General features: G+C 40.8%; 1 protein-coding gene across 1 annotated transcript in view; it reads right to left on the reverse strand.

Annotated features, from left to right (window-relative positions):
* Positions 1–26,554, reverse strand: part of DOCK2 (dedicator of cytokinesis 2) — a 341,484-nt gene that overhangs the window by 54,445 nt on the left and 260,485 nt on the right. Inside the window, exons 19-23 of the mRNA XM_048488170.1 lie at positions 25,323–25,471; positions 11,820–11,905; positions 4,204–4,360; positions 2,567–2,607; positions 495–585 (exon numbers count right to left, since the gene is read on the reverse strand). Coding sequence (XP_048344127.1) covers positions 495–585; positions 2,567–2,607; positions 4,204–4,360; positions 11,820–11,905; positions 25,323–25,471 — 524 coding nt within the window. The remainder of the gene's footprint in view (positions 1–494; positions 586–2,566; positions 2,608–4,203; positions 4,361–11,819; positions 11,906–25,322; positions 25,472–26,554) is intronic.

Here is a 26,554-nt window from a genome sequence, read left to right on the forward strand (position 1 = left end):
AACAGCGTAACAGGGCAGATCTTCTGCAAGCTATTTGCTTGCCCTTTTAAGGAACAAGCTAATGCTGGAATAGCAACTATTAATGCAACTTCATGGCACTGACTCAGAAAAGTTTGTTTGTTTGTTTGTTTGTTGAATTTGTAGACCGCCCCATCCCCGCGGGGCTCTGGGCGGTGCACAACAATATTCATTACAATCAGTAAAATTATTAAACCAATAAAATCTATTAAAATCTATTAAAAGCAGCGGTCAATACAAAGATATCAGGCACCCCAAAACCCAATTTAATTAGAGGCCTCCCTAAGGAAAGGGAACGTCCGGACTCCCCTCTAAGAGGGTAGCATATGGTAGCATATCTTGACTCTCAGTTCTACAATACTGCAGATCCTGTGCTAACCACTAGCTCTTTTCAGCAGCAACTTATTTGTCCTTGCTTGTCTCTCATATTCTATGACCATTACACCAACATATCCAAACATGAAAAGACAGCTTACTTTCAGAAGCCATGCATGAAGCAGAAGGGTATATGCAGCCTCAGTGTAATTCTCACAGTCCAAATGAAGATCTCGAAGTTTATACAAGTACCTGTTAATAGGCAGAGGGAAGACAAAAGGAAATACATCCAGACTTTACAGTTACTTTGAATTAATGATGATGTTTTTTAGTCTTGAGCATGGTGAACACAGTTGTCAACAGGCAAACTTCAGTTCCCAAATCAAGTCTTAAAACAGAATTGTCTCACAATGTAATCATTAGCACACTGAAGTTTTTCATTTTGACTGGACTGAGCATTTTCTTTCCTGCTGTTGCCATTCTGAAGCAAAGGCAGAAAACATGAATACAAGTGAAAGTATAGCAAGCTGTTTGAAGATTTGGTCTCCAGGGCAAAGATACAAAACAGGGAAGGAAACTTTTTATACCTCTTGCAAAAATGCATTCTGGACTGAAAAACTCAAAATTATAAATACTCAATTTTTATGCTTTCTTATAATTACATATTTAGCTAATAATGATGCATAAATTATCTAAGAATTACAGTTGATAGTGCAAAAAGATCTGGAGAAACATAGGTTTTGCCAGACACTGAAGACCAAAACACATAAAATGGTAGGAATCAGATCAGTGGTGGGATCTAAAAATTTTAATAACAGGTTATGATGGTGGTGGGATTCAAACAGTGGCATAGCGCCAATGGGGCTATTGGGCAGGGAGGTTGCTTTAGTAACCCCTTCTCAGCACTCAGAAAAAAATAGTAACCACTTCTAGAGAAGTGGTGAGAACTGGTTGGATCCCACCTCTGAATCTGATCCTGCAATAATTTAACTACAAAGCATTTGAAAGGATCCTAACATAGCTTAGGGACTAGGGATGTTGCGAAGGGATGTTGTGAAGAGTTTTCTACTCTTACCAGTGGAAAAGACAGTTACCCTAATTGTGTTTGACATTTCCCTGGAAGTTGGCAAGGGGCTGTTTTTATTTGGGAAAATGGCATGGAGGAGAGAGTTAAGTTAATCTTTCCCAGTGCTGCAGCCCTGATAAAGGATCATGTGTTCCCCACTGCTGTATTTTGTAACTAAGTACAATCCCAAGAGCACTTTCCTAGGAGTAAATGCCAGTGAATTAACACAGGCTTACTTCTAGGTAGAGCTACTTAGCATTGCTCACTATTTTACATATTGTGGATCTGATCATGGGTTCCCATCATTAAGTGATGTTTGGAGATAAGATAACAAATTGTTGAGATATAGATTTAAAAAATAACAAGGGTTTTTCTTTTTAATCTTGGTTAGAGCTTTTATTTTTCTGAGAGTGGAAAAACATATAAGAAACTAGAAGCACAGCTAAACATCCAGTTCCACATAACTCCAAAGTTCACACTCTATAAACCATCCATTTGGACACACATGCCAGTTTTAATGTACAGGTTTGAAGGATGCTGGTTGCTTTGCTTTATTGAACCTGGAGTTGGAGATGATAAAAAAGAAAAATCCAGCTGTATGCCTGGCTAATTAAATAGCATGACCTCTGAATACGGCATTATTAGAAAAAAAAACTATTGTTTCATGCCTACCTATTTTTATAATTAAACATATTTTTAGGCTTTGATGCGTAGATTGGACAAAAAGCTATACATTGTTTTTGAAAAGAGTTCCCTGACTTCTGATCTGTTTCTAAATGTAGTGTTACAAACTGCAACACATCCTACAAGTTTATAGTTTTTATCAAATTAAAAGAAGTAGAGATGGACTCCATTTATCAAATTGCTTCAAATTTTGTCCACAAAATATAATCATAAAAAAACCAAGATAGCTGAGAATCTAATTGGTTAACTCAACCAAACACCATGAGGAAATTGCAGTTAATGTATATGTTTGATGCAGTCAAGTTTTCAGAAGGCTCAAACAATATTTTTATAGGTAGACTGAGTCTTGGAACATTGCAATCTTGAAATGAATGATGAGCTGTCAGATATTTACTACAAATCTGCATAACGTACTGAAGATTATATGGTGGAAAAGCAATATTGCTGTCTTCAACACCAAAACCAGAAGAGCAATTACCATACCTTATATACATCTCTTCACGGTTAATGTCCTTGTAGAAATTCTAAGGAAGGAAAAGGAATGAAATGTGATAATCTTTCCACATAGAGGACTTTGTAATGGTTATTTGCATTCTACAAAAGCCATATAATGGACAAAATGTTTCATTTAGAGAATCATTTCATCATTGTGTTGCTTTTCACCCTTACAGTTTTAAAGCTTTAATTGGGGTTTCTATTATTTTGGATCTCTGTTGAAATTATGTTGCTATTAATACTAAATGCTAAATTTTACAACACCGAAGAGTCGGAGCCTACAAAAGTCACTTATAGTCTAATCCAGAGGGTGCAGTGGTCAGGGGCGGTGCCAATTCTGCACTGTTGCGCTACCTCCAAAGGTGTTTCAGGCAATGTGAGAAGGCTCGAAAACAAAAAAACTAAGGCTGCATGAAAAAACCACATTGAAAACGCCAAACTTTCTGATGGTGTAAGTCTGTAGAAAGCTGGAAACTGATTGAAGTTGGCTCTACCCACAGAAATGTCCTTGGCCTGCCCCCAGTTGCACTGGTGCACTCGCTCTGGGACAGCTGGCCCTTCTGAGTTTGGGCACCACAGACCTGTGTGGTGGCCACCCACCAGGGTGTTCGTTCTCTCTGCTGGTATAGGTGCCCCTTACACAAGCAAGTCAGTTGGGCAAACTTGCTGGCACAGGCCCTTGCTACTTCCACAACTCATTCTCCCCTCCCCCACCCTGGATTGAGCTCTTAGGCCTTTCTACACCGCAATGGTGCGGGGGCGTGTCGGCGTAAAAGACGCCGATGCACACCCCCCCAGGACCGTTCACATGGACGGTCCCGAGAGGGTGGCAGGCAGCAATGCAGCCTTCGCACAGGCTGCGCCGTCCCTGAAAGCTTACCTCGTCCCCTGGCCTCCGGCTTGTCGCAGAGGCCAGGGGACACGCCCCCACAGGCTGGAGCGATGGCTCTAGAGTTGCAGGCCAGGGGGGCGTGCCCCTGGTCTCTGTGATGAGCCAGAAGCAAGGAGACGAGGTAAGCGCCCCCATGCAAACATCTCCCTAGGGAAAGCGTTTTTGCCGTCCCTAGGCGCTGTTTTTGGCCCGTGCGGAAAGGGCCTTAGTGTGGATCCATGAACATCATTAGTACAAGCACTAGTGCAACATGCAAGTCTTCATGCAAAGACTGGGAGCAATTTATGTAAAGTCTTGCATGCCACCTTACATTTGTAGAAGGACCAAGTTTAGATGCAAGCAAATTTTTCTTAGTGCAACCTCCACTACATAGGAACAGGCCACAACAGATCCACCTCACTACTTCAACTTGATAACCCCATGTAGTTTTTACTTCTCCGTTTTACAAACTGAAACCATGAGTCATTCTTTTGCTGTTTCCTCATGCCAAGCTTTCCCCACTAAATGTATAGTACTGCAATGGTGTTTATGCATCAGTTGAGTAAGAATGGCATTTAAATGTCACAAATTGAAGGTGCACACTAGGAACAAAAACAAGCAAAATGCAGTTGCAGTCATCTTCCAAAGAAATATACATAATAAAAGGAAAACAGGCTAAATAGCCTGCAACATCCTAAACAATTACATATATGGATCTCTTCATTCTAAAACAATTTTTCATTCAAACACGTACCAATAAATTAACAGTGCAACTCATTCGATTGTCCTTGCTCTCATCATTCATCACAGCCCGGTAATCCAATAATTTTTCCAAAAGACCTTTAACTAAGTTCACGAAAATTTCAACTGTTTTGGCAATCTGAGGGTACTGCAAAGAACATTCTGTGAGTCTGAAAGGAAAGAAATCTCTGTAAGAACCAGCAAGGTGTACAAGATACTCTAATATATATTCTTCTTAAAGGTTGAATTGAGGGGGAAGAGTGTGACAGAGGATTTATGACAAGGCACCTTGGTATCATATTTATTTATTTATTTATTTATTTTTCAGATTTTTAGACCGCCCCATCCCCTAGGGGCTCTGGGCGGTGTACAAAACGATAATCATTGTATACAGATAAAAACAGTTAAAACCTTTAAAAGCAGCATTAGATAAAGGACTAAAAAGAATAATTAAATTAATTTGTAAGATGGCGTCCGACAATCTAATTTCACCCTCTTTCAGAGAGGGAAGGGCAGCAAATCCCGAGATGGCAGAGGCACAGATGTAAAGGCCACGGGAGGGGGGGGGGCACCATCAACGGCTGGTACCTCCAAAGGCCCGGCGGAACAGCTCCGTCTTACAGGCCCTGCGGAATTCTGTAAGGTCCCGCAGGGCCCGGACAGCTGGTGGAAGAGCGTTCCACCAGGCTGGGGCCAGGGCTGTAAAGGCCCTGGCCCGCGTGGAGGCCAGCCGTATCATCGAGGAGCCAGGGACCACCAGTAAATTGGCCTCTGCTGAACGAAGAGGCCGTATTGGGACATGTGGGGTGATGCGGTCCCGAAGATACGAAGGTCCCAGGCCGCGTAAGGCCTTAAAGGTCAGCACCAGCACCTTGAAGATGATTCGGAACTCCACTGGGAGCCAATGCAGCTGGCGTAGCACAGGTTGGATATGATCCCAGGTGGCATTACCTGTGAGCAAACGCGCAGCTGCATTTTGGACCAACTTTAACTTCCGAATCAAACGCAAGGGAAGGCCCGCGTAGAGCGAGTTACAATAGTCCAATCTGGAGATATATGCAATTATCTTTGTGATCTTAGAATCTGAGACCTGTCTGTATAAAATTGATGACGTTTTTATCTCTGTGGCCTACAATATCACCATATTATAGAAACAAACACACAATGGTGCTATGTTTTCCAACACACTGACTTAGGTAAGCAAGGGAAGATCCATGATTTAGGTTCACTACTCTTTGTCTGAGAGGATACAAGTTCCATCGCCACCATGGATCACTACCACAGTGGCACCTGGAGTAAGGGTTTGGCTGCTGCCAGTTTAAGCCAGTTCAATGTTCCTGTTATATATTCTGTTCCACATAAAGCCCTAGGTACAATTGTAACTTCATCTGCCATGTGCTCCATGCCTCCCACTTGTCGTTTAGGCTGGAACAAGCTGTGACCAGTGGGAGGCATGGAGCATTGTGGGGGAGGGGCAGGAGGAAATGGTGGATGAAGTTACAGTTTTACTTAGGGTTTTTTGTTGAACAGGATATAGCATTTTGTTCTATTACCAACGTTCACGTCTTCTAGAAAAGGAGAGACTAGCTTATTCAGGAATACTATGTTTGGTTGAACCTCCATTTATCCTGACACGCTGAGGATATGATGTCACAGCACTGAATGAATTTTTAATGCTTTATTTTTATTAATGTGAACGACAGGGTTCGTGTCCTCTGAAAAAGTCACAGTTCCCCCAAAGAACTTTCTTTTTTGCATTTACATATCTCCTGTAAAATCACCCTGCCTTTCCAGATTTCAATTTAACATTTAAGTGATTACAGCAGTAACTAACCAATTCCATTAAGGGTTTTAAGCCTGATAAATTATGGAAACCATAAGAGATATTGCACAGAAAAATAATGACAAGAAGTTAGCAAATGTTCAGTTACATTCCACAATCCTAAAATGCAATTACACAGTCTGTCTTGAATTGTTGCTTTGTTACATTATGTAAGATTCTTGATTTCCCTGGGTTTCATTAGCTGTTTTCAATTTATATGCAAAACTGTCTTATAATGTATGGGTATTCTTTACTTACGCAAAGATACTTTGTAATTTATTAAAATTATTTAAAATCCAATCTATTCTGTTTTTATTAGGCATCATTATTACATTATATTTTAATGTTCGTGCAATTTTATTTCCATAGGAAAATTAGGGCTTTGGCCTACTTTTCAATGAGAAATGTTTTAAAAGATTCTGTATTGTCTTTTTGTTTTTTTATTTCTCTTATATTGTATTTTTATTTCACTTATGCCCTACTCTTCCTTCAAGAGCTCTGAGTACCTTCTAAATTTAATCAAAGCAGGTTCTATCTAGGCTGTACCTAAGACCAGTCCTATTTATATCAGTAACAAAAATGAGTCTAATGTCTACAGGTCATTTTCTAGGCCTTCTACTATATTTAGGAGACTTACGGTAATAAAAGAATAAAAATAATGATTGTATAGAGGTTTCCATTTGTCCTTTGCAAAAATGTTCTGCTAAATTGGTGTCTTACTATTCATCAGTTTATGTCCTAACTGTTGATTATGTCTCCATTGTCAAAGGCATTTTTCTTGCTATTCAGATAACATGTGAAAAAGAAACATGAACTTAGATCAGAGTCACCCAAAACAGAGGTCATTAAGTAAACAAACAGAACAATGTAAAAATGCCAGCAAATAGCAATTTATTACAATATATATTTTAGTACTTTGTGAAGATAAGATAGAAGATATCTTGCTTGATTCAAATATATTCCAATAACACAATTGTGATGGCAGAGATCATTTGACTATGGCCCACTCTACCATCTTTATTTAATTACAGTACATCAAACCAGGATCTGAAACTATAGTTTGAAACTGGTTTATCAACCAACACTCAGTTGTAAATAGATTTTGCATGATGTATGCACATGAATATCTTGACTTAATCCTGGCTAATTTCCTGATACTATTCAAGCTGAGGGAATGAACAATGGTGATAAAACCAGTATTTGTCAAGCCAAACCAGGATTTGAATGATTAATTGTGAGCCAAGTCCTGGTTTTATGAACTAACCACAGTGAAAAAACAAAAAACAAAACATGGGTTTTCCTATGCAGGTTTGATGACTATGACTTCCCTCTCCTGGTGCTGGCGTTGCTAATTGGTTCAGACGATCACAAAGTACTATACATATCAACCTACCCTCTCTAACAGTATACAGGTATAGATTTTTAGGGGGGGTCGGGGGGGCACACCCCCACCCACCTCTGGGGGCATGACCACGCATCCCCAAGTTCCGCCCCAGCCTCGGTACTTATAAAAACAGCTCTCTGAGGCTGGGGACAGCAGACTCCCCTGCCCTGCCCTCCCCCCACCAGCTGGGCTCCCAGCCAGCAGCCAGCAGCCCCTTCTGCCCTCCGCTCTGGGCAGAAGCGTAGCTAGGGCAAATGGAGCCCAGTGCGCACACACCCCCATGGGCGGCCACAGTGATGCTGGAATCCACCCCCAAACAGCATCACTTTCAATGGTGTTTAAACTAAAGAGCCCAAATTCTCCTTTTAAATACACCTTAAAGGGAAAGTCTGGGGTCCCCAATTAAAACAACATTGAAGTTAATGCTGTTTTGGGGTGGATTATCCCCCACCCTGGAACAGCATCACTTTCAATGTTTAAACTGGGGACCTCAGATTCTCCCTTTAAATCCATGCCATTTAAAAGGAGAATCTGGGGAAACTTGGGGGGGGATGCCTGCTGTCAGGGGTGCAATTGTTAAGCTAGCAGCACCAAACTTTCAGGGTATTTTTAGGAGACTTTCCTAATGATACCACCCAGGTTTGGTGAAGTTTGGTGCAGGGGGTCCAAAGTTATGGACCCTCAAGGTGTAGCCCCCATCTTCTATTAAATCCCATTGGAAACAATGGGGGATGGGGCAATCCCTTTGGGAGTCCATAACTTTGGACTCCCTAAACAAAACCTCACCAATCCTGGGTAGTATCATCAGGAGAGTGTCCCAAAACATCCCTGAATATTTTGTGCAGCTAGCCTAAAAAGTGAGCCCCCTGCGGCCCAAAAACCAACACTTAAAAATATTTTTTAAAATCACAAATGGGGTGCGCAGCTTCGGATATGTAATGGGGGGGTTGGACCCAAGAATCCCTCCCTACCTACATCCTTAGTTCAATTGTTACCTGGCTTGTGGATGTTTGGCACAGCAACATGGTAATACAAGTGTGCCAATCACGCACAGGAGGATTACAATGATAGAAGATAGAAGAAGTAGTAGATAGATGAAGTGGTGAGAAGATCCCTAACAGGTCTCTGACAAATATTCCTTTAATTTGCCCCACCATAAACATCAAATAAGAACTAACTGCAGGTTCCCCTCCAGCTCCAAGTCTCCCCCACCCAAATTCTCTCCCTTCCAGCATTTGCTAACTCATTAAAAATTCAAAAGCCATTTTAGGAATTGTATTGGACTAATTGCAGATGAATCATCAAGAGTGATCTGTTTGGTAATTTGATTCATTCATCTAATAACACATGAATGTATACTGATCCTGGGCCAGGATTTAATAAAATTGCAGGGGAAATATAGCAGAAACTTTATCTCATTACCTCCAGGATTATCTGTGGGTCAGCCTTGGATTGGCTGGCCTCATTCCTCCAAAATCGGGGACTGCAGGTAGTATCGGGGTGTGTGTGTGTGTGTGTGTGTGAGAACTCCAGGTGACACCCCATTGAATGTGAGGTGCCGTAGTGGGCGTTCCTCTCCCCGATGCTTTTTAATATCTACATGTGCCCCCTGGCAAGTCTAGTCCAGAGTTTTGGGCTGCAGTGCCACCAGTACACTGATGACACCCAGCTCGTGTTCACGATGGAGGGCAGCCTGTCTGCAGCCCCTGGAGCTCTCCAATGTTGTTTAGAAGCCGTAGCAGGTTGGTTGAGAGCAAGTCGGTTGAAGCTAAATCCTGCGAAGATGGAGGTCCTGTGGCTGGGACGAGGGGAGAGACCGGTGGACTTTTGTCTGCCTTCGCTAGACGGCAAGGCCTTACATCTATCCTTGACCGTTAAGAGCCTGGGTGTGACCTTGGATCCTACATTATCATTAGACGTCCAGGTCACTCAAACGGCCTGGGTTGCTTTTTACCATCTGCGTCAGGCACAACAATTGGCCCCATATCTGTCCCATACTGACCTAGCCACAGTAATCCATGCAACGGTCACCTCTAGACTAGATTATTTTAATGCACTCTACGCTGGCCTGCCTCTGACAGCGATCCTGAAACTGAAACTCGTTCAACATGCGGCAGCCAAACTACTTACCAGAACAGCTAGTTGGGACCAGATGACTCTGGTCTTACACCATTTACACTGGCTGCCCATCGAGTTCCGGGCCATCTTCAAAGTGCTGGTCTTGACCTTTAAGGCCATCAGCGGCATTGGGCCTACATATCTGAGGGACCACATCTCCCCATATTGCCCTAATAGTGCCCTCTGCTCTATGGAGGAGCGCCTGCTGGAAATCTCTGGCCCAAAACAGATCAGGCTGGCCTCGACAAAGGCCAGGAGACTTTTACAGCCCTGCCCCATACCTGGTGGAACAGGCTCCCTAAGGAGACCAGGGCCCTGCGGGATTTGCAGAGCTTCCGCAGGGCCTGTAAAACGGACCTGTTCCGCCAGGCTTTTGGCCAGCCGGGGTGACCACCAGACCCTCATACCATCCTGGTCTCCCGTGGGCGGGTATAGGGTAGGAAGGTCGCCATCAGTTAACACAGGAATTATTGATCTGAATTAAGTTATATTAAGTGGTTTGATTATATTTATTGTTTTACATGAGTGTGAATTGTTTTATGTGAATGTACACTGCCCTGAGCCCTCTGCGGGTAGGGCAGTTTAGAAGTGGAACAAATAATAAGAATTAAAAAATAACTGTCCTCCAGACAACAAAGATCAATTCCCTTGAAGAAAATGGCTGCCTTGGAAGGTGGACTCTATGGCATTTTACCCCGCTGAGGTCCCTCCCCAGGCTTTACTCCCAAATCTCCAGGTATTTCTCAAGAGGGAATTGGCAACTGTACTTGTCACCCATTTAGCAATCCCAAGCACAATGCCATACACCTATTACTTAAGGGTGCTGTTGACATTCTATGCACAGTTTCTATGAAGAAGAATTTTATGCCATGTAGTTTCAAGCTACACATATTAACTTTGCCATTCAGATCTTCTTGGGTTGTTAATATGTCCCATGACTGCAAATTCTATTGCAGGGAACCAAGACTTCATAACAAAATACATTATGTATGTCTGTTGCTAATTATATAAATGATTGATATTCATTCTTTATTCTGAATGTGAAGCTTGAAATAGACTTTGTATCACTTTGAAGAAATATAATGGCCCGAAGAGAATAGGTTGAACAGTTAAAGTTCTGTGGATAGAGGTCACATAGGGAAACGAGGGTAATGATGCTGAAGGTGCTAGCTATTTTTCCTGAACAATAGAGGAATTTGCATGCACACTGCAAATATATCAAAAACTACATACAAACTTGCATGCTTTTAAGGGGGAAAATATCCCAATACAATCAAAGTACCTTAATGCAAATTTTGAAATGGGACTGGAGAAAACAAGCATCCCTGATGGAAAACCTTTTGAAAGCAGAAATTTTAGTTAAGAGGTAAAATATGTCTGTGCAAGAGTTAAGAGGTTACATCTGTCTGTGCAAATATATCAGTTCAGACTATATAACATGATGGTGATCTGCACTTTCAAAATTGTAGAGATTCTGGGAAAATTCCACAATATTTCACCCTGACATTTTTCAGTGCTACTGAATTGAACTGTTATATGAATTGGTGGAATCTAATCAACTTCAACGTGTTATAGACTTCTATCTATATTTCTTCCTGCCATATTGAAAACAGCCAGAGTGAATAATTGGGGATGTGACCCCTTGCATTACTCCTGAAGTAGCTCAGAATTTGTGTGGCACCTAAACTGAAAATTTTGCATGATGGTGATAATACATTGGGTGTTATTTTTTTTTGCAGAAATAGACATAATTGAAACGTACATTTAACTTGGGTGTCTACGTGTATATACTAACTATTATCTCCTGCCCTTTCCAGATTGTCTGAGATATCTACCTTTCAAAAGGAAATAATCATTCAGTTATAAGGCTATGTTTCTGAGGAAACCTCAACAAGGGTCCAAAGTGCAATCCTACAACATAGGCGGTGGACAATTTTGTATGGTGATTTGGGTGTAAAAGGATGGTAGTGGGTTAGATCCTATGCACTGTGAACAGAATTATGCTTAGGGAACAAATCTTTCTCACTTCACCCATCTTTCTTCAGCCTACTATGTTCCTCAAACTACAATTCCTGCTGGTTTGTATACCCATAAAAACACCATGGAGTGCAACATACAGCTCTGCAATGATCAGTAGAAATTTGTTCAACTGGCAGTGCCTCTTATATGAGCATAAATTAGCTTAGGATAAATTGTATTTTTTTAAAAAAACTGTATATGGGTTTTTTTAAAAAAAGTCAAGTTCAGAAAATAGAAATATTAGAAAGAAATTATTAATGAAGGATAATTCCAAGGCTGTACTTACATCGACTCAAACAACTGCAGGTACTGCTCATCTCCACGTCCACCTTCCACTTCATGGTCCAGTTTTAAAATAATTTCATTCTCAAACTGTTGAAAGTGAAGAAGCAGAGCTAGTGAACAATGTACATATAGCAAGACTTTCTTATGAGGTGTAATATATTTGATGGAAGGACAAAGAATTCAAAAAGTACTTTTCTGATTATAAATGTAGTAAAGGTCATAGTAAAAGTCAGGGGAGAGTAGCAGTTGGAGAGTCGTAGTATTTGTAATTCAATTTATACCCTGCGCTATTCCTGCAGGGTTCAGGGCGGCTAGCAACATAACAAAACAGTATACATTATAACAAAATAAATACTGAAAAAATACATAAAACTAAGAATAAAGATCACATTACAGATGGCGACTTAAACACATCAAGCCTAACAATTTGCTAATAACAATAACAGCAGCACTATATCAAAACATATCAATACATATCCATACTAAATCCGTACTATAACAGCACTATATCAAAACATATCAATACAATAACAATAGATCAACGATACATTAGCAAAGCTTTATGCCTATTAAAGGTTAATAAAGATAAAGATAAAGACATTAGCAAAGCATTAACATATCAAAAATATTGAATACATGGACAGTATCAATACATTAACAGTAAATCTATGTCAATACATTTACAACAATATGTTAACAATGTATCAATACATAACACTATATCAATGCATAACAGTAAACTAAAAACTTCTCCACGCTAACTACAACTGCTGCAAGGATAACCTCACAATACTACCTAATTACTACAATAAGGGAACTGGTTATACCTGTTCAACCTACCCTCTCTAACAGTATACAGAAAAAACTAACTACACTTCTTAATAAAATACAAAGGTGAACTAACTAATTAACAATATACAGGAAAAAATTAACTGCACCTAGCAGCCCACATTCCTAATAGTTAATGAAGCAATGGCAAAGAAGAGATAGTGATGCAAAGCCCAAATTGAAAAGGCCAGTGTCTCCCCTCCCTCAACCAGTCTATCAGGAGTTTCTGCCACCAACCCTTGCTGCTTACTCCATTATCGACGGTCTGTTGGGGGCCACAGTCACAACCAGGGCAAAGCTTCGATGTAATTCCTTGACTGCAGGCAGCACAAGTCAGTTCGAAAAAGCCCATGTCTGCCATTTCTGATAGTCCTAGTCTGTCACTCCAGGGAAACCTCTGCCACCAGTTCCCCGCCGCCTGGTTCTTTACTACATGTTTTAGTGGGATCTTCCCAACACCAGCTCCCTGTACTTGTTCTAGCCGCTGTGATGAACTCTGCACTCGTTGCTGCGCGGGGGGAGGGGGGGGAGGTGTCTCTGCCACTGACTCCCCTTATCCAACTCGCCAAAAAGACCACTGCCATTTGCTCCTCATAGAAGGCGCACCCACCATTGTAAGGGGTCCCTTGCTATCGATTCCCTGCTGCTCAGTCCACCAGGGTGCTCCTGCCATCAGCCCCCCAACCAGGCCAATGGAATTGGGCTCTCAAGGCTCTCCACAAGCCGAAATTGAGGCCCGTTACCAACAATTGCCGACATCTCCCGGCAGCCATACAGCAGCCCAGCAAAGGGAGCTGGAGGTGTATTGGTTCTGTAGAACTGTAGCATCATCCACCCTTCATTTGCCGTCGCACAAATATCACCACAAAAAGTAATTAATGTAAGGTAGTTTTTGTTAGCAAATTTTTGCCCAATTTAACTAAATTTAAGGTTTAAAAAGGAAAAATAACCTGAGCTCCTCCTTAATGAACAGCTCCAGGCGCCATCTTGGAATCTCTCTTGGGTTCCTGCTCCCTGCCCTGGGAGCTTCATTGTGGGGTTCCCCAGGGCTCGGTGCTTTCCCCTCTGCTTTTTAAAATCTATATGAAGCCACTGGGAGAGGTCATCAGGGCGTATGGAGTTGGGTGCCATCAGTATACGGGTGCCATCAGTATTTTTATTGACTGCTTTTAAAGGATGTTTTAATGGTGGTTTTTAATGTTTTATGTTTTTAGGATTGTATGTTTTAACGGGGCTTTTAACCCCATTATGTAAACTGCCTTGGGAGCAGGTTATAAATAAATAAATAAATAAATAAATAAATAAATAAATAAATAAATAAATAAATAAATAAATAATATTACTGTAGACAATAGAGAAACATGGGGTACGTGAAAGAGTATTACAATAACAACTGGTGCAACGTTATGAAATACCAACAAAAGAAACGCGTTGCACACTATACTGAGCACTGAAAGGCGGTGGTTGCAACGCGTTTCTTTTGTTGGTACATGAAAGAGTGTCAGCTATGGGATCGTAAAGCCACATTAAAACATCAAGGGATTTGATGCAACTGGAAGAAAGTAAAAAATCCTGACAACATGTTTCTCTACAGTGGTATTAGCGAATGGCTTGGGTGAGTAACTTAAAAGAATTAAAGTATTTGCAGATGGCACAAAATAAAAACGGAAAATGAATGATGAAGCAGAACGATTCAAATTGGTGTGTGGAATGAAATAAAACATTAAAAGATGAACGAGCAGATCTTGGTAAGAAAAACAAAATGTATAAAGTATGTGTTAGTATTTCTACAAGTAAAGGTTAACAGTGTCATTGGCAAATAACTGATGTTTCTGAAAAGGAGCTGGAGGCTATAGTTGATGAAGTGACTACAAGCTTTATGTTACTGAAAAGCTCTGAATGGACATCGGCTCCATCTTACAGCTACAGTTACAGTTCTTACATGGAACTGCATCTAGGATTTTCAAGGACTCAGCTCCAAGCAAGATAGCTTGATCTTACCAGACCTTGGAAGCCAAGCAGAAATGGTCCTAGTTGGTGTCTGGATGGGAGGGTCACAGTGCAGAGGTAGGCAATGGCAAACCACCTGTGGAAACCCTAAGAGGTCACCATAAATCGGCTGCAACTTGATAGCACTCTCCACCAATCAGGACACCTCAAGTGTTAACTGTGGATACCCTTACAATGGAAATATGAAAGCACTGCTAAATATTTCTTTAGTGGAGACTTCTTCCCCTCCACAAAAAGAATACTTTTCTGGTTGCAAAGTAATTTAAAAATCAAGGATACAGTAGGATCAATGCAGAACATAGTGAGGCCAAATATATACCTTCACGCTCCTAAATACATATTTTGTTGTGTATGGATCAGTGCTTCAATGTTAAATAACATACTGTTAGAAATTCACATACCGTAATAACCCTTCTGCTCAGTGTAGAAGCTATTGTTCCCTGAAGATATAGCCTGCTATATTTTTTGTTTTATTGGTTTTCTTCTGAATCATCACATTCTGCCGTTCTTGTCTTCAGAACTAAACAAAGTCATTTTATTTCACATGAACTGTGAATAGCAGTCTCATAGAACATAGTATTATAATATAATCTCTTCCTCAAAGAAGTAATAAAATATAAAACAGTACAAACATCCATTCTAACCATAGAATTAATATTTATTGTCGACAAATGTAATTGTTTCTCTGGAAACCTTGAAAAGAACAATAGAAATGCTGAGAAAATTGTAATTGTTTCTGTGGTAACCTTGAAAAGAACAATAGAAATGCTGAGAAAAATATTTAAATAAACAATCAGCTAATTTCCGATGAACTAGAATTGACATTACAAAGATGCCATACCTGACTGGTGAAATATTGACGAAATTGAAGGATGATTTGGAAGGCTAGTGGGGTCTTCTGACTGTTTTGAAATAAAGTTTTAATTTTTTGAAGGACTTTTGTAATTTTTTGTAATGTTTTTTCCCTTCTTTTTGGGACTTTAACATCTTTTCTGTTTATTATTATTCATTTATTTAATTGATTATTAAAATAATATTACTAATTCTCATGTTACTTTGTTTTTCTCTCCCCCTACTGACTAACCTATTCCTTCTACCCACTTATACAAAGGTTTTTATACAAATTATAAAAATTAAGGTTTGCATATTTAAACTGTTTCATGTAATCTTGCCATTTTGTAACTGGTAGGACCAAGAGCTATAAATAATATTTAATTGAGAAGATGAAGAGATTTAATCAATAAACATTTGGTAGATTTTAGGTATTGACTGACGGAAAAAATACTGAATGATGGAAATAAGGAGGGGGTTCAGCTGGTGATACATGATGCAGCAAACAAGGCATAGCCTGCATGGTCAAAGATTGCACTGAGACATCTAGATATAAGAGGGTGGTAAGACAAAATCATTGCTATTCTTTCTTTGTTAAATCAAAACATCATCTATCCCATTATACTGCACCAGGAGGTGAGAATGGCCGTGGTGGCGAACCTTTGGCACTCCAGATGTTATGGACTACAATTCCCATCAGCCCCTGCCCCAATTGGCCATGTTGGCAGGGGCTGATGGGAATTGTAGTCCATAACATCTGGAGTGCCAAAGGTTCGCCACCAGTGGATCTCATCAGATCCTGTAAGCTAAGCAGGGCCAATATTTGGATGGAAGATCACCAAGGAAGACTCTGCAGAGGAAGGCAATAGCAAACCACCTCTTGCCTTAAAAGTCTCTTGCTGGGATTGGTATAAATCAGTTATGACTTGACAGCACTTCACACATATACTGCCTCTTCCATGTCTGTTTTAGAAAGTGCTGTTACATTTCCTACATCTTCAGATTTAACACCCATTGTGTCACTGCCTGTCTCAACACTAACAGGGAACACTGAAAACTAAAATTATATTAGTGATGGCATTTCAACAGCGGCAGTGCAGCTTCTGAGATCTCACTGTATCTCCAACATTAGTCCTCCATGCATTTACTTTAAGAATTTTGTATCAACAAACCACCCCATCCTACAGGCTGTCACCATAAGTTTTACAAATCTTTCAGCTATGCACTAACTGCCGCCCCAAGTCCATGAAGAAAAAAATAAGTCAGATTTAGGAAGTCATCCCAAGTCTTTCTACATTGCCCTTCAGTTCTGAAGTTGGAAAGACTGTTCCTGGAGCTCAGGAATCCATGTGGAGAAATAGCTGTGGAAGTTGGTGATTTGGAGTGAGAAGGGAAAGGGAATGAAATCAGCCCCTTTCCTTAGCAGAGCTATTGTCAAGATAATGAGATTTCTTGGAGTAAAATTCCATATCCAAAATTTTGTTTTCTGTTCCCAGCTCAGTGGGTATGAGCTGTCAGAGACTGGTGAGAACAGAATTAACCCTAACCAGTCCGAAGCCACTTTGCAGGAGTCCAACAACCCTGCTAAGTAATTTACTGAATTCAGGTGTTAATAGTTGGGTGGGGGAAGTTTTGATCATCTCCCAGAAAGCTCTTTTGAGACAGGGTTCTGACTCGTTAAAAATGGTCATAAGGTCAGTGGCCTAAGTTTCCTATTAACGTAGACTGATCCTTTACCTGCTATGTTTATTTGTTTTATTCAATTTATAGATGGCCCTTCCGCATATGGACTCAGGGCAGCTTTCAGCATGGAGAATTAACAATAAACTCTTTATCTGAATCTGCTAATGCCTCGAGAACTTAGCACCTAAGTTGTAAGAACCTTCAGTATGCATATTTTGGGAGTTAGCTTTCTTGTTTTTATGTACTGGAACTTTCAGTGGAAGTATATTGTTTTATTTTCTCAATAATAAAGCCTATTCAGCATTATGTTCTGATGCTGTACGTTAACTGGCCCTGACCCAGTGTAATATCAGTTATATTATTCAAGAAGGGTCATATTCCAGAGTCTTGGGTTTGAAACAAGGGAACAATTCCCTTAGACCAAGGCAGGGCAGCTTTGACAGCTGTTCAATTCAAACAAAAGATGTTCAGTGCAGATGAGGAAGGATTTCTTGCTCTGGTCCTGCCTCAGTTCAGCCTCCAATTTGCATGTTGCAGGAGTCAGAAGGTGATGCTGGAGCAGTAATGGATGCAGGAAAATCCTGTATCATGGACTAAATGACTCCATCCATGTAACTGTGAGGGTAATATTTATTTATTCACCTCATTTATGCTCTATCTTTCTTTCTAACTGGGACAAAAGAGGCTCACATCATTCTCCTTTTCTCCATTTATAACAACTCCCTTTATACATCCCCCACCTCCCAATATGACAGGCCTGTCTGCTATTGTGTGCAAATGGAGTGTTTTTCACAGCCTCTATCAGTCAGGACACTACTGTTTCATTTTCAACGTTTCTACCTTAAAAGTCCATTATTAAAAAACAAAACTATTTTTGACCACATATACCACCATTTACCACATATACTACAGTTTACCACACAGTTTACCACATAAAACACTTTCTTTCTGCAGCCACTTAATGCCTCTCTACAAGTGCACGTAGCTCTCTGCAATGTTTTTCTCCTTTACCTTCATTTTTGTCCTCTGTTACCTATACTGTATTTTTCATAGGGAGGAAACATGTCACTTCTATGTTCTGTGCAGTCTTTCAGATAGGCTTGATGTGATTAATTATCCTGAGTCTCTCCCCATCAGTAATGCCTACTCCAGAAAACACTGCCTTCTCCTTAACCTTCCTTTCTCTGTAAGGCTAGCTGGATTTGATTACTTCTGACAGAGCCGTCAAAACAACATTGCTTACATGTCTCCTAAAACTACATTTCAATCATGACACCTCTCCCAAAATCACATTTCAAAATAATGCTCTAACCAGACAGAAGGAGTTCAGTTTCTTTTCTTTTACTTTCCTAGCACTAAGGGCATAACAAGCAGTCTTATACAACTTGTTGGGAGCCGTTCTGAGTCCCACTTTGGTGGGGGGACAGAGGGTTAGATCAAGCATTTATCATTAAATCATGCAGGCAGAGGGATAATAAATAAATAAATAATTGCCATTGAATTATGAGTTCTTCTTATAATGCAAATCCAAACTAGCTTTGCCAATCTAGCAAGATCACCTGTCAGTGGACTCTGCCCTGATCTTGCATGCAGTTGAATGTCATGGAAATGTCAGTCTGTACCATCAGTAACATTTTTTTACCTATGCCAGTGTATGTATCTTTGCCAAGAGAGAATGCATGTTCTGAACTAGATGAAGTGGACTCCAGTACATGAATGGTTATACCTCAATAAGTCTATTCTTTAATGATCAAAATACTAATTTTTGCTACAACAGCCAAACTCAATGTCCTTTAAGAATTTGGACCGATTAATGGCATGTGCCTACTCCTCCCTTCCATGCTTATATTAAACTGTTAACAAAATACTCATTTTTGCTTCAACACACACAACATCCTTTTAAACTTTGGAAAAATGAATGACTGTGCCTACTCATTTATTCCATACCTATCGTTGACATATCAGTTAAATATAAGTTCCCAGCACTCCAACACATTTGTTTTCAGGATAGAGTTATGTTTCAAACACTTCCGCTATATTTAAAATATATGTGCTGTACATGAAACGTCCCATATTAATTCATAAGCATCTTCATTTAAAGGACACAGGTAGTTGAAGATATAAAAATATCTGAGACCCTGGAAGGCCACTGCTAGAGAGAGCAGATAACACTGATCTTGATAGATCAACAGAATGATTCAGTAGAAAGCAGCTTAATGTCAGTGTTCAAGCCCAAGAGTTTCTCCCCATCCTCCCTCTTCAAAATCCTCCTTTGTTCATTCAGTATTTGGCCCATAATATTTCAGTATGGCTTTGTAACCTTCACATTGAAAGCCTATTTTATTCCCAATGCCTCACTTCTAATCAAAAGCCTTTGCTGCAGTGGCCACTGTAGTTGCTGCCAACAGGCAAAAGTTCAGCTATGCAACCTTCAAGTCCCAGACCAGAGTTAACCAAGGATCGAACCAAAGTAGGAATGGAATATCTTTTTCTGTACAATAGGGTCCAGCCTATACACCTGTTTGGCAAACGTATCTGCCAAGCATTGCATTCTCTGCTCATTCTCCCATTCCCTATTTCTCTTTAAGTGAATACAATAAAATTGGAATGCGATGCCTGTGAATGACCAATTGCCATCACCTAGACCAGTGGTTCTCAACCTGGGGTCGTGACCTCTTTGGGGGTCAAACGACCCCTTCACAGGGGTCACCTAAGACTCTCTGCATCAGTGTTCTCCATCTGTAAAATGTATAAATGTTAGGGTTGGGGGTCACCACAACATGAGGAACTGTATTAAAGGGTTGCGGCATTAGAAAGGTTGAGAACTGCTGACCCAGACCTTGTAAAATCCTATGCTTAGACCCTGAGTCTTGAGTATTTGGTCTTGGTAAAAAACATCTTGCCAGGTGAAACTCCTGGTCTCTCCTCACTGGAACACCTGTTGTGTCACCTTTCTTTGACATATCAAGGCCCTTGCCTAGGTTTGCCAACTTCTAGGTGGGACCTGGAGCTCTCCTGGAATTACAACTGATTTCCAGAGCACAGTTCACCTGGAGAAAATGGCTACTCTGAAGGGTGGACTCCAGGGAGTTGCATCCTTCTGAAGTCCCTTTCTTCCCTAATCCCTCCATAGGTTCCACTCCAAATATTCATTTCCGAAGAACTGGCAAGTACTTTACCTTTCTCTGGCCCCACTCTACTAATAGCTGCTTTCCCCCACTGGCAGTCCTAAAACACTCCCTCAATCTATTGTTGAAGGCTTTCACGGTTGGAATCACTTGGGTGCTGTGGGGTTTCCGGGCTGTATGGCCGTGTTCTAGCAGCATTGTCTCCTGACGTTTCACCTGCATCCGTGGCTGGCATCTTCAGAAGATCATCTGATCCTCTGAAGATGCCAGCCACAGATGCAGGTGAAACGTCAGGAGAGAATGCTGCTAGAACACGGCCACACTCCCTCAATCTGTTTTCTTTACAGCTTTTTTGGAGCTATACAATACGGAGTTATGACATAGGTTCACAGCTGTAAAGTGCAACTCAGCAAACGGTCCCTGCAAATAAACTGCCACCAGTCTCACTCACGGTCTATTGCAAACAGTGCTACAAAAAGTAGTTAAATGGGAGGCACGGAACCCCAGAAAGTAGTCCAGGACAGATTTATAAAGATGTCTCCTTCCTACATATATGAAGGAAAGAGGGTAAAAGGACTTCTCATTGCTATCAGTGAAAGCAAGCAGGATATCAACTGACACATGGTAAGGGACAAATTAAATCACCCCATCTGACAGCATATCTGAGCCATTGCGATAGACATAGAAAGGGGGAAAAAACCCTACTGCTCCCTTTCTAATGAAATCACTCTAGAGTTAATTTCATCCTTTTTTTTTTAATCTGAAAGGATTCCCTCCCTCTCTGGCTAATTTTAGGCCTGGTGACAGTTGAAAGCAGAGCCCACACTGACAGCAGCAGGATGAGCATAATAAGCAGATTACTTAAACACTGTCCAACTGGCAGAAGTGGCTGAATCCAAACATACCCTCCTCCTCCTGGCACATGACAGAAATAGTGACTCGTGCCCAGAGTCCAGGTCTGAACCATTATAGAGGTGAAGCTAGCGGCAATTCTGATGCGTTGCCTGTACTACAAAAGTGATACTTCTTTAACTTCCCAAGAGGTTCAGCAATAGAGAGGAAAAGGATCCAGTTCAGAGTCCGTGTGGCCTCTAGGCTAACACAAACAATAAGAGTCAGGGGATTAAAGAAAAACATGAATGGTTGCTGTGTCAGGGAAGGATAGGAGCATTTTCTTACTCTGGGCCAGGAAAAAAAGGCTGTGAAAAATATCAAATCATAAAAATAATACACATATCTTTTGGGGAAATCATCTGCATGTAGAGGTGTAGCTTTCTCCAAGAACTACCTGTGCTACACCTTCTCACATTACATTACAACCATGAGAATGGTTCACATTTTTACCTCTGCAGAGCCCAGAGTAAACATTTCAAGTCAAAACCATAATCGTAGCTTTTCTAGCAACTGACAAGAATGACAATTTTAGAATATCCTCAGAGATGCTAAAAATATGTAATAGAATGCTGAATGATGGAGACCGGCAACATGAATAGACATGGCTTACTGTGACAGAAATACTATTATACCTTTGACTTAATCTTTTCTAGGTTAATCTTTTTAAAGGTATGTTTTAATACCCTGTGACTGTTTTCCGACTATGTTGAATACATGTTGTAGAAAGGTTACCATTTTTTCTTTCCTCAGAAGTAGTTTTGAAGGCAAAGCACTTGGATCTTCCTCTTCTAGCATTTTCAGAGAGTAGCTACGGTATGTTGCTCTGAGGTAGAACAGCTAGATTTGAGTTCAGTAGGATCTCAGAGACCAACAAAATTTTCAGGGTATAACCTTCCAGAGTCAAAGTTTTCTTCAAACTATGAAGGACAAGATATTTAATATTTTGAAAATCATGACAGATCTGGACTGATCTAGAGAGAAGAAGAGGAGGAGTTTGGATTTATACCCCACCTTTCTCTCCTGTAAGGAGACTCAAAGTGGCTCACAAACTCCTTTCTTTTCCTCTCCTCACAACGGACACCTTGTGCGGTAAGTGGGGCTGAGAGAGTTCCAAAGAACTGTGACTAGTCCAAGATCACCCAGCAGGAATGTAGGAGTGCGGAAACACATCTGATTCACCAGATAAGCTTCTGCCACTCAAATTGAGGAGTGGGGAATCAAACCCAGTTCCCCGGATTAGAATCCACCTGCTCTTAACCACTACACCACACTGGCTCAATCATAAGAATTTGTACAACATGTTTTCATTTTAGCTCACAGACTATTAGGCTTGTTTTGAAAACAAAAAATAATATTTTCTTCCAGTTGTAATATTTTCCTCCAGTTGTTCCAGGGTATTGCAACAGGCTGCAGTACAGCCTGATGTGTCAGAATACTCCATACAATAGATTTGCTCATCTATCATTTCAGTGAACGCCTATCTATCATTACATGGAACAAAATGAAGCATTTCACTGATTTATGATTTATCCCCAAGAATATGCTCCAGCCTACCATATGTCCCTTGATATATCGCACCTTGTCTAGCATTGTCTACCTTGGCTGCAGCTATAAAGGATATCTTTCTTACAAAGTATCTTCTCTTCCACCAAGGGCGGAGCGAGGGGAAACTGTGCCCGGGGTGTGTGTGCCCTGTGCCCCTGCTGTGGCACCGCCCGCTGTGCCCTGGAATGCCCGAGAACACCCCCATCATGCCCCCTCCACATCCCTGCACTGGGATGCGCCCGGGGCATCATGCCCCCTTTGCCCTGTGGGTGCTACACCACTGTCTAGCACACCACTCAGAGCCCTTAGGGAATGGAGCAGTATTTCAAAATTGATAAATAAATAAATAAATAAATAAGCAAGCAAGCAAGCAAGCAATGGTCCATCTTAGGACTTAGTATTAGGAAACACATCTGATACACATCCTAGATCTATAACATTGAAGGAAAGTCTTCTCAAATTTAGATATTTAGGGAGCAATCCTAAACAGGTCTGCTCAGAATTAAGTCTCATATTATTCAGTGAGGCTTGGTGACTCAATTGTTTGCTAACGACATACCTAAACATTTCCTAGACTATTCCAACACCATCCTTTGAAGCAGCTGCTTTGAGTTACATTTCAGGACTTCTTTGTCTACCTGTTTGTTTGCATTGATCCCCAAGAGAAACAGTTTCATGCCAGGAATAAGAAGCCATAATTAAAAACGGAAATAGAGGACTATTAAGACGAGGGAAGAACAGATGCAGAACAAAATGGTTTTCAGTCCTGGACTCAGGCCAAAAGCTTTGTGCTCTGGTACCAACAATGATAATTTCACCTGGCAGATCATCCCAGGCTCAGCTGATATAATCACAATGTCTTAAGTAAAATGAAACACACACATGTGCCCTACCACAAATGATGCTGAATGCTTCTCTAATATGAGAAAGCAAATACTGAACTGTCAACATCAGCCTTTTGGCATGAAATCTACCAATAAATAGAGTCACTATTATGAATTTACTACGGCCTGCGTCACAATTGCTTTTTCAACCCACAATTTTGTTTCAGCTGCTATTGAATTAACTACCAGATAAAAGCTGTAAAACGCTTTAAAAATTGACATTGTAAATAACAATGAAGTAACACCATCAGTACAATAACGCTGTTGACAATAGTACACAGCTAACAACAACAGCAATAGATGATTTGGTGGAGGTATTATTTACTTGGAGAATGTAGAATGGTATAGTAACCTGATCTTGTCAGATCTCAAGGAAGACTTTGTAGAGGCAGGCAATAGCAAACCAACTATGCTTAATCATTTGCCCTGGAAACACTATAGTGTTACCATAAGTCAGCTGCAAGTTGATTGCACATTACATAGATATACATACACAAGCACAAGCTGTCACAAGATATAAAACAAGCAAGAGGAGATATTAAAGAAATGGAGTGGAGGGAAGACATTTCCACGTATAACATTTGGAAGAACATTCATTTTGTTGATGCATATTTTGCTTTCCAATTGTATTTCAACATTTCATATCAATGCTTTTCATTCCAATCCTTACAAAATGGTCCATGCTTCAGATATATTCCATTCATATCTCTCCCATTCTGACCTGGCCACGGTGATCCATGCGACAGTCACCTCCAGGCTTGTATTGTAACGCGCTCTATGCTGGTCTGCCTCTGGCCGTGATCCGGAAACTTAAACTCATGCAACATGCATCAGCCAGGCTTCTTTCAGGTACATCTATTCGGGACCGGATTACACTGGTCCTGCACCAACTTCACTGGCTGCCTATCGAGTTCCGGGTCATGTTCAAAGTGTTGGTTCTGACCTTAAAGCCCATTAGCAGCCTTGGGTCTACATACCTGAGGGACCACATCTCCCCATATTGCCCCGTTAGGTCCCTCCACTCCTCGGAGGAGAACCTGCTGGAGGTCCCTGGCCCAAAAGATATCTGGTTGGCCTTAACGAGGGCCAGGGCTTTTACAGCCCTGGCCCCTACGTGGTGGAACAGGCTTCTGAAAGAGACCAGGGCCCTGCGGGACTTACAAAATTTCTGCAGGGCCTGCAAAACAGACCTGTTTCGCCAGGCATTTGGCCAGCCGGGTTGATTAATAGACCTGTCACATCTAGGTCTCCCATGGGCACGGTATGAGAGGGAATTGTCACCATCTGGATTGGGTTGTTTTAACAAACTGTTTTATTGTTTTAAACTGTGATTTTATTGTTTACTATTATTGTTCACCACCCTGAGCCCTTCGGGGAAGGGTGGTCTAGAAATCAAATAAATAAATAAATAAATACTTATTTGATACACTATTAGGATAACTCCTAAACATGATCATTTGCATGATACATTTGTGACAATAAAAGATCCCTTTAAATCACTATTAATAAAGTAAGTCATTCTCAACTTTCCTCCAAGCGTAATAGCTCTCTGCTTTCCATAAAAATGTGAGTATTTTCTAAAGGGAGGGTATTTTGGATTAATCATAAGTACCCATTTGCATTATACATCCATCCATTATTGCAGTTATTTAAATGTCACAGCAACTAAAGCCAATGATCGTTATGCAACTATCATATTACCTTTCTGAATTCTCCAGTTTTTTTATATTCACACAGCATCATATCAAAAAAAATGGGGATAGTCGCTTTCCGAAGTACAGCTTCTGGAATAAGGGTCATTTCTAAGATTGGTCCAACCATTCCTGGAATAAAGCGAATTTTATTCTGCCCTAGAGAGAATAAAAGAGAATTTTAAAAAGAATTAAAATTTTGTTTATGGAGGAAATGCATATGAGTAATATGCTTAATTAAAACCTTATTAGAACCTATCAATTTCAATAATGCATTCATAATTACTTTTTTAAATTAAAAATACCTTCCAAGAAACAATGGATTCAATTTAATATCACCTGAAAACCCAGCTACTTTTAAAAGAAAATAAAGTGATATACAAAATACAGAAAATACAGTCATATATAAGTTCTATAGGTGCAGCTACTTGTGCCAACATATGCTGATTTTTTGCATGGTAAACATCTATTCACCATGGCTTAGATAATCTAGGCTAGACCAGTCTCATCAGATATTGGAAGCTAAGTAAAGTTCGTACCAGTCAGTTTCTGGATGGGAGACCACCAAAAATACTATGGTCAAGATGAATAGCTAGGCAACAGCAAATCACCTCTGAATGTCTCTTGCCTTGGAAACCCTGCAGGATTTCCATAAGATGGAGGCTACTTGATGGGAAAACAACAACAACACTATTCACAAGAACTGACCAACTCCAACATTAAATAAATGATGCAGAAATATCACATTAAATTATTCTGGCGGATACCATTCTGTACATGACACTTATACATTTCTATAGCTATCAAAACTTGGTGAGAAGTTTAATTTGCCTATATGTCTGGGCTCGGCCGCAGCGCCCGGACTTGCCCCGCTGGGTCACGCATGGGCTGGCATTGCGGGAGATGGGAAGACTACAGAGGAGTCTCTTGCAGGGACAGTGGAGGCCTTCGAGGCCTTGTTCAAAGAGGAAGGCAGGGAAGAGAGGTGTTTTAGTCCCAGAAGGACCCACCCGCTCACAGCTGAGCCAGATGTGGGAGATGGGCAGATGTGGGAGATGGGTGGGAGTCTTTCACGCAGGCTGGAAACAGCTCTCCCTGTGAGGCAACAGGGGAGAGCCAAACCTCGGGAAACTCCTCTCCCTGTGAGGCAACAAGGGAGAGAGAGAGGGAGGGTGTGAACTCTTAAGTCAGCCAGGGGAAGGAAGGCAGAGAGACCTGCTAAGAGGGGGGTGTTGGCTATGT

This window comes from Sphaerodactylus townsendi, linkage group LG03 (assembly GCF_021028975.2).
Source record: "Sphaerodactylus townsendi isolate TG3544 linkage group LG03, MPM_Stown_v2.3, whole genome shotgun sequence".
Classification (NCBI taxonomy): domain Eukaryota; kingdom Metazoa; phylum Chordata; class Lepidosauria; order Squamata; family Sphaerodactylidae; genus Sphaerodactylus; species Sphaerodactylus townsendi.